Genomic DNA, 8,885 nt, shown 5'->3' on the forward strand with positions numbered 1-8,885 from the left:
CCGCGCTCCAGCCCTGCAGCTGTTCCGGCCCCATCGCGTCCCCTGCGGTGCCACCAGTGCCGCGTGCTCTGCCCCCAGCACCCCCGTACCCCCGTCCTCTATGGCCCGCAACCCCTACAAACCCACTCCCCTATACCGCCCTACACCTCCTTATAGCCCCATCCCCTATATCCCCCTCCCCATGACCCCTATACCCCCGTCCCCTATATCCCACTATTCGCCCATCCCCCATCCCCTACACTCCCATCCCTTGTACCCCCTATAAGGTGTATAAGCCCTTGATACGCCCTGTACTCGCTATACCCCAATCCTCTATACCCCCCTCCCCTCCACCCCTCACGAGCCGTGCGCTCGCGCCCGTTCCCGGCCGTTCCCTCCGCGCCCCCACAGCGCCCCCCGGCGGCTCCCGTCCGCCGTTGCGCCGCGCTCGCCTTCGCGTTGTGCCGGGCCGGGCCCCGCGCGGCCGCCGTCGAGGGGCGGGGGGGGCGGGGCGGCCGCGCCGCCCGGGGCTGGGGCAGCGGCGGCGGCGGAGGGGCCATGGGGAACCTCTTCGGGCGGAAGCGGCGGAGCCGCGTCACCGAGCAGGACAAGGCGGTGCTGGTGAGCGCGGCGGGGGGGCCTCGCCGCGGGGCGGGGCTGGGGCCGGGGCCGGGCCGGGCCTTTCCCCGCGCAGGGAGCGGCAGAGCCGCGGGCCTGGCCGGTGCCGCTGCCGGCCCCGGACCGCGCTCCCGCCGTCGGGGGGGTCCCGGTGGCTGCTGAGACCGGGCCGGTGTTTGTGCTGCCGGGGGCACGGCGGGGAGCGGCCGGGCCCTTCGCGGGGGCTGGGGTCGTCGGGGCTGCGCTTGTGACCCCCGCGCCCTGCGCCCGGCCCTGTGTCCTGTGCCCTCTCCCCGTCCCTGCACCTATCCCTGCGCCCGTCCCTCTCGCCCCTGTAGCAACTGAAGCAGCAGCGGGACAAGCTGAAGCAGTACCAGAAGCGGATAAGCCTGAACCTGGAGCGGGAGCGAGCCCTGGCCCGGCAGCTTCTCCGAGAGGGCAGGAAAGAGTGAGTGGGGGAGCCGGTGCCACCTGGGCTGGCAGCGGCCGCAGGGCGAAATGAAGGGCTGTTTTCCAGGAAAGGAAAAGTTATGGAATTGTAGGTATCGAGGAGCTGTGGAGACAGCTACAGGTTCTTCTTTCAGAACATAAGTTTAGGGTTTTATACTTAAACCCGAGGGAAGCTGCCTGTGCTGCAGCTGGTGTTACACAGGCCCTCAGAAAGCCCTTCTCGTTCTTTACCGCAGTGTCGGTGGCACGTATGGGGCCGCCTCAGTGATCATCTTGTGTGTCTTGTTTTCAGTGCATATCACAAGCCTTTTGCACAAGGACCTTATTTGACATTGCTACAGCATGACTAGCCCAAATACACATAAACTTTCAGGTGTGAAATTATCACAGAATCAGAGAGGGGTTTGGGTTGGAAGGGACCTTAAAGACCATCTAGTTCCATGCCCCTGCCATGGGCCAGGACCCTTCCCACCAGCCCAGATTGCCCCCAGCCCCGTCCAGCCTGGCCTTGGACACTGCCAGGGATGGGGCACCCACAGCTGCTCTGGGCAGCCTGGGCCAGCGCCTCACCACCCTCACAGTAAATATCTACATCTGCCTCTTTCAGTTCAAAGCCATTCCCACTTGTCCTACTCTACAGGCCCTACTGAAAAAATAGCAAACTTATGATTAATTTGCTCATCCGTATGCTTCCCAGGAACATTTCAGAGTTGTCATTTAATTTGCACGTGGCTTTGTCCTCTCATGGAAAAGGCACAAAACAAATACAGCTTTGGTGTGACTGCTCTAGGCTTCTTTGCTTTCATCTGTATTGAGTTTTTCCTCCTCCTGTTTTCCTTCAGAAAAGCTATGCTCTTGCTAAAGAAGAAGCGTTACCAAGAGCAACTTCTAGATAAAACAGAAAACCAAATCAGCAACCTGGAGCGGATGGTAAGTGAGACTCGGTCACTGTAGGCTGCGAGTGGTCCGCTGTGTGTGCTTGGTATAAGTCTTTTGTTTCTGAGATGGGTGTTCCTTTTGACTGTGTGGAATTGCACTTGAACTGTCAAGTCCTGTTGGGGGTTTAGTCCTCTGTCCGAAGGTGGATGTCTCTGAAATTGCACACATGCCGTGACCCTTACCTAAAGAACCAAGTGGGGAGTTGTGAGTCCGTAGTGCAGGTTATATGTTAAATGGGTGTAGTGTGGACAGATGCCGCAGAAAATTCCTCGGGCTTGCCTCAGTGCCTTGATTTCAGAAAAGGTGTGTTTGTTCTGGGGTAGCCCTGGAAACTATGGCTTTGGCTTAGACTGTCAGCTAGGAATTGAGTTCAAGACTGTTGGCTATGCTTTTGCAGCTGCCTGTGCTAAGGCTTTTTGTGTGCGTGTTTCTTACTACTGAATTTAATCCTCTGCTGGAGAAAGGGCTTTTGACTGATTTCCCCTCGCAGCTTCTCTGGGGATCTTGGCAGTCTGTACCTGGCTGGCAATGGGAATGTGACAGCCTGTGACGTTTCCCCTTTTCCTTTCTGTTTCAGGTTCAGGATATTGAATTCACTCAGATTGAAATGAAGGTCATTGAGGGTCTGAAAATAGGCAATGAATGTCTGAACAAAATGCACCAGGTATGTATGACCGAGTCAGCTGAGCACACTTTTGCCTTGGACTGGGCAGAGTCCTGACTGTTTGTAGCTGTTTCCCTGCAGACCTCACTCATGCATTTTGGCTTTTTTTTTTCAGGTTATGTCAATAGAAGAAGTGGAAAGAATAATAGGTGAAACCCAAGATGCTGTGGAGTACCAGAGGGTACGTACTGTGTGCGTTGTATGGCAGGCAGTCTCTGCTCACAGAGTTTCGCTGATATGCACTGCGTTCCCAGTCTTACTTAAGAAGCAATCAGATTGGGAATTAAATCTCAGTTGCCTGCAGAAAGATTAGCTCTGTTAGCTCTTGAGTACCCCTTCACCCCTTGTTTCCATTGCTTTCCCATGTGTGTGTACCATGCTACAGGCCATAGAGCTTCTTCTGCTGCGCTGTTGACTGGAATGTGTCTTTTCCTTCCTTCTGTAGCAAATAGATGAGATACTGGCTGGTAGCCTGACTGAGGAAGATGAAGATGCCATTCTAGAAGAATTAAATGCTATTACTCAGGTAGGACTGATGTTCTTGTAATTGCTTTAAATCCACATTTTCAGGAAGCTGTTTCTGATGGGGAGAAGCTATCTTTTTCCCACTTTTGGTAGTTAATCGATATCTCTGGCAGAATAAGATAATACCTGTTTATGCCCAATTATTGTGTCATCAAAGATCAAGCTAATCGCTCCACACACCAGGGTCATTTTTAAATGGGATGCTTTTAAGGGTTGTACTTTATTTGGTGTCTGTTACAGTCAGTTGCTCTCTCTTCTTACTGAATATCTATTCCACTTCACCACGTGAAGATCCTGAAAGTCCTGGATCATGCTCAGATAACAGAAATCTGTGTGTTATTGTCCCCACCTGGCTCTGTGGCTCTTCCAAACAAGGGCTCAGCTTAGCTTCACTGTAGGAAGTGTGCAGCTGGTGGAGACTGAGGTGGAGAGGATCTTCATTGATGTGAGGAGACTCAAAGCCAACACAGGGTCCTATTAAGTCTCCCTTCATAATTAAAAAAAAAAAAAAAACAAACCCACCCTTGTACTCATTTACTGGGCAGTACTGAAGCCTGTACTGACTTCCCACAGTTCTAGGGGCAGGTGTCAGTTTGTGTGTGAAATCTCTTACATTATTACTTCCAGACAGTCACAAAACCGTGGTGCAAGGTCTGTGACTGCTGCCTGGTACGTGGGGTATGTGTCATGTGTTACCTTTAATGTTCTTGCAGGAACAGATGGAGCTTCCAGAAGTTCCCTCTGAGCCGCTCCCAGAAAAGATCCCAGGTACACTTTCTTTGCTCCGCAGCTTTGGCTTCTCATACTTCTTCTCAGTTCCATGCAGTAGCTGGAACCCTCTCCTATTGTAAGTGTTGTCCTAGCAAATGTGAAGGAATAAAACCTTACTGGTTTAAAGCCCTGCTGAACTGGGTTGTGCAGGCTTCCCCCACGTGGCTCTGAGACAAACCCAGCTGACCCTGTACCATCAGGGGACCCAGGGCTCTAGTCTCTTTGTTCGGTTGGCATCTAGTCCTTCTTCTTGAAGAGTTCCTTCTTGTTACATCTCCTGTTCTTAAGTCACGCTTTGTACCTGCTGCGAGACTGCCAGCTGCCTTGAAACACCCAGTGTGTGTTCCCTGAGGAGCTCTTTCCTTGGCTCTCTGCTTGACCCAGGCAAGGCTTCTCTCACACAGCACCCAAGCCGCTCCCCTGCGTGTCATCGCAACGTGCTGCTACTCCAGGGCCAGTTTTTGTGACCGTGGTTATTTGCATTCACACCGCGCAGAACTGGATTTCACTGAAGTCCAGGAGAACTCGTAGCTCTTGTGACCTTGCTTCAGGTAACAGTGGTCATTTTGAACTGGCTGGGTGAGGAACCGCTGGAGTCCCACAATCCCAGGGCTGTTGGAGCGCGAGCTCTGCACAGCTGATGCTACACGTGTGTTTGCTCCTGAGCAATCCAAGACCTCAGTGGCAGGGTTTGTGCAGCTGGGTGTGGAGAGGGAAATGGGAAAGAGCTCATGAAGCAGAAAGACCGAGTGGGCACTGTTGGCCTCTTGCCTGGTGAGGAAGGAGTCTTTGCAGAGCGTTACCAGATATCTGTCCGTGCTGAAGAACCGAAGATGGAGCCTGCCCTTCAGGCAGCCCGCGAAATCAAGCTGTACTCACTGGATGCCAGAAGGCTGACTGGTGAAGGGTCCATCTCCTGGGACGGAACACCAAATCATGGGCCACAGAAGCTGGACTTCCCTGCTTGTGGCAACCAGGAGCTGTAAGAAGCAGCTTCCTCCTTGTGGAATCTACCCATGAGAAACCCAAGATGTGGGGGACAGGGCTGCTTTCTTTTATAGTGCTTGTTTACCGGTAAACAGGGATCAGATGTCATCTCTGTATGCAGGCAGCTGCAGGATGGTCAGATAAAATAGAAGCTGCCCCTGCTGCCTGCAGCTGGCTGAGCCTCATTGAGACTCATGTTGTCAGATCGAAGGGGGGGGGGTAAGCTTGAGCACCCACCGCCCTCCGAGAAATCACTCGCTGCCCTAGAACTCTGTCACTGGACTAGCGGCTTACTAAGGTTGTGTTGGGTATGTTCTGAAACTTTTAACTCCTCAAGTGTTTTTTTAAAAAAGGGGAAAACTGGATGTGTGGAATTATTTATAATGAACTTCTCTTAGTTCAGGTGCTGCGCAGGCATTTGTTGCTCTACAGAGGAGTGGATAATGAGTCCTAGTTCTTCCACAGGAGATGACTGGAGGTTACTTGCGTTCTATGTTTCTGTAACAAGTTTCTTTTTCTTCCACAGAAGCATCACCCATCAAGAACAGGCCAAAACCAGAACTGGTTGCAGCATCTTAACTCCCACTTCTGGGGATTCCACCACATAACTTTCACCCAGGACAGTTTGCCATCCCAGCACATGCTGGGAACAAGCAATGCCTTGGCAGCATCCCAGCTGTGCTGGGCAGATTGTGGAGCAGGATTCCCTGTGCAGGGTGGGGAACCTCAGCTAATTATTGCTCTTGTATCAAGATTATTTTCTAGTGCTTTCTTTTTTTGTAACTTAAATTCTAAACTCACTCAGCTGCGCTGTCTCCGGATTAAACAACAACTCTAAAACTTCCGAAGCCAAATGCTTTCTTTAGGCTCAATGTCAGTGGTAAATCTGCCTCTGCTCTGGCTGAGTCCCCAGGAAGTCCCACACTCGGAACGATTGTGTGTTTGAAAGGGCTGTCCTGGGCATTGCGCTGGGCGAGGGGGAGCCGCTGCCCTGGGGAGCCTCGCAGACCGCGCTGGTGTCCGCTTCCCACTTGGTCCCTTTGCTTTTCCTCTTCTGATCCTGTTTGTGGCAGGGCTGCCGCTGTCTCTTGTCCATGTGTAAATCGCCTGCCTGGCACACTCGAAGGCTCTGCAGGGGCGTGGGCAGCCTGGGAGCGGGCAGCAAGCCTGAGCTTCCGCAGGCAGTGACACTTTGTGCTGTGGGTTGAGCACGGTCCTGTCAGTCTTGTGTAAAACCGGCTTATGTGCAAGGGTGTTTCATTTGAGCAAAGTTCAGAGTGATTGCTTGTCTTCGCATCTGCTGGCAGTGGCGCTCATGGCAGGGAAAGCCCGATCTCTGTGCAGGGCGAAGGGCTGGCCTCTGGCTGGGCAGTCAGTAACTTCCCATTCAGATCCTGCTCTGCCTGCCTGCCTCCAGTAACCCGTGGTGCTGAGCAAGACCTGGGATGACAGAAATCTAATGAGCCTCTTAAAATTGCAGCAAGGAGTCTTCTGTCTGTGTAATGAGCCACAAGTCATCTGATGCCCATCATCAGAGTTCACCTGTGCGATGTTCAGATGGGCTGAGATCAATTCTGCCTCCAGTTGTCAGCTCGTGTTAGATATTTCCTCGAAGGGTCGGAGACAGGAAAGGTCAAGCTGGGGTAAATGTGAGGCTCGTTCTGTACCAGACATGAGGCATGAAGCTGCTTAAATCAACACTCCAAAGACTCTACTCAATAAGTAGTGAGAGGGGAGACCAGTTCCGTGCTGCGGAGGATGGTCTGGTGCTTAGCGTGGTGTAGCGGGGCACTCGGGTCGGCACGGATGACAAAGTGTTTGGAAAGCTGCCTGGCCAGCCAGGTGGCGGGCAGATTTAGCTGTTCTTGGAAGCAAGCTTACTTGCCAGCTTGCAGATGCTCTTCAGGACACTGCAGGTCTTTATTTATTATGTTCTTGAAGCCACAACCCTTAATCCCTGTTTCTGTGGCAGCAGAAAAAGGACCAGAGGGTCCTTGGAGACTTCTAGCAACTGCCTTTGGGGTTACGTGATCTGGTGCTAGACAATAATATGTAGTCCCAGAGACTGCGCTGCTCTCCACGTGGTGATGGGCCAGCAGCCGCTCTGGTTTCGAGTCACGCTTCCCGTGTCGTCGCCATTTGTTACGTTCCAAAGACTGGCTGGGGCATCCTCATCCTCCCGCACGCATGTGTCTTCAAGGCAGCATGCACCGTGGAGTTGCCCTGTTCTCAATTCCACCGCGCTCTGTCCCTTAATTAATGTTTTGTTAACAAAGCTGGGGTCCCGCAAGCAGGGGACCCGTGTTCGCTAACCAGCGCACCTTCAGCGAGCAGCTCTCCCTGGAGTGGGCAGCGTGGGTTTAACCCGACCCTTGTGCCTCTGCTGGGGGCCGGTTGCTGCCGCCGGTGCTCGGAACAGCCAAACCTGTCGCCAGCTTTCACCGCCCAGCAGAGGGGCCGGGGCTGCATCCTCTTCCTCACTCCCGTGACGTTTTTTTTCCTCTTGGCCAGGCCGTTGCTCTCGGTGCAGCGCCCTGGCTCTCCTGCAGTGCACGCTATTTCCACCAGAGGGCGCCTTGTCTTCATCATCACGGCGGTGCCGGTAGCATTTTTCGTGCAACGTTTGTTGGTTGATGGTTTTTTGTTTTTTTTTTTTCTTCAAGGCTCCTTCAGTCCGTTGCTTGCCTGCTGTCGCCTTGTTTAATTTTACCCTATCTAATTTGTAATTCATAGGAGTGAGCGCTGGACTCTCCCGATGAGGTCAGGAAGGGACTTTTCCTGGTAGCGTGGCTTTGGCTGCTGGCGCTGTGCTTAACGCTGCTCGCTGCTCACTGCTCAGTGGGGCTGGCGGCGAGGAGGGAGGGTGCACCCAGGCCCTGTGCTCCGGATTTCTTTCCCACGAATGTCCTGGCAGCCAGAGAGGCACGAGCCACCCATCCCCAGGGCAGGCAGTGGCGTGGCTGTGCCAGGTCCCGGTGATGGCCAGCCGAGGAGCTGGGGTGGAAGCCGGGGCAGGGCAGTGGGTCAGTGCGGAGCAGGTTCACGCAGCTCCTTGCGTTTAACGGAGTAAAGAGGCCGTTTACTGAGCTAACGGGAAAGTTTGGAGCAGATTGCCAACAGCTTCCTCTGCTAATCCCTGCACGAAACAGATTGTACTGTGTCTCCTTGAGAGGAAGAGCCAGGAGTGGTGTGTGACCTCTGTGTGTGCCGTAACAATAAACTGTTTCTAATGGTTTCACCGACTCCTCTTCCAGCCTTGTATTTTCACAGTAAATGTTTTGGATGAGCAAGAGTTGCCTTCCTCCTCCCTCCCCTTCTTACTCCCTGGTCTTGGGAGAGATGTGGGCAGGAAATTTCAGAACAGGCTCCATGTGTAATAGAAAAACAATCCTGTTTGCCTGGATGGGCTGGGAAGGCTGGTCCGTAACCGAGCACAGCGGTGCCTCGGCAGCCCCAGCACGGCCATGAGCCCATACAGGTGAGCTGGGGGTGCTGCAGGGAGCTGGGGTGTTATATTGTGGCTGCAAAAGTAGAGCAACCCCTGCCTGTGCTGCGGTACAGTGCCTGTCCCTTGTCACCCGCAGCCAGGTGTTGGGCAGGCTGCCTGGGGGCTCCCTGGAGAAACGGCTTCCAAGGGAAAAGGGCTCTCCTGGGGGGCAGGAGTAATGAGCCGCATCCCAAGATGGGGTTGGGGAGTGTTTGGAATGGCAGCTCTCCTGCCCTTGGCTTTGCAATGAAGCTAACGGGGTTTGGGGTTTTTTGGCAATAATTTTTCTGGAATTTAGCAATGAACTGCCTGCACCTGGATGCTGGACTCACAGGGGGCGTTTGGCTTTGTCCAGGTCACAGTAGTGGTGGCCGTGTTGTTCCTGCCCCTGGCTTGGCTCACATCCCATTTCCCCTCCCTCGGCAGGATTTTCTGCTTCCAGCTCAGTGGGGATGTCCGACTGCC

At 53.7% G+C, this 8,885-nt stretch overlaps 1 protein-coding gene across 1 annotated transcript; it reads left to right on the top strand.

Annotated features, from left to right (window-relative positions):
* Positions 1 to 466: 466 nt before the first annotated feature.
* CHMP6 (charged multivesicular body protein 6) lies at positions 467 to 5,777 on the top strand. The gene is made up of 8 exons (XM_056357109.1): positions 467 to 600; positions 936 to 1,045; positions 1,890 to 1,977; positions 2,564 to 2,650; positions 2,766 to 2,831; positions 3,096 to 3,176; positions 3,889 to 3,943; positions 5,460 to 5,777. Exons 1-8 carry the CDS (start codon positions 538 to 540, stop codon positions 5,510 to 5,512), a joined length of 603 nt encoding a protein of 200 aa, XP_056213084.1. The 5' UTR covers positions 467 to 537; the 3' UTR covers positions 5,513 to 5,777.
* The last annotated feature ends 3,108 nt before the right edge of the window (positions 5,778 to 8,885 follow it).

The sequence above is a fragment of the Falco biarmicus genome, chromosome 1, assembly GCF_023638135.1.
Source record: "Falco biarmicus isolate bFalBia1 chromosome 1, bFalBia1.pri, whole genome shotgun sequence".
Taxonomy (NCBI): domain Eukaryota; kingdom Metazoa; phylum Chordata; class Aves; order Falconiformes; family Falconidae; genus Falco; species Falco biarmicus.

Excerpts from the sequence above, each read along its gene's own strand:
- CHMP6 (XM_056357109.1), top strand. The coding sequence starts at position 538 with ATGGGGAACCTCTTCGGGCGGAAGCGGCGGAGCCGCGTCACCGAGCAG. Across the intron at positions 1,978-2,563 it reads TCAGCAACCTGGAGCGGATG|GTTCAGGATATTGAATTCAC; the intron begins GTAAGTGAGACT and ends TTTCTGTTTCAG. Across the intron at positions 2,832-3,095 it reads ATGCTGTGGAGTACCAGAGG|CAAATAGATGAGATACTGGC; the intron begins GTACGTACTGTG and ends TTCCTTCTGTAG.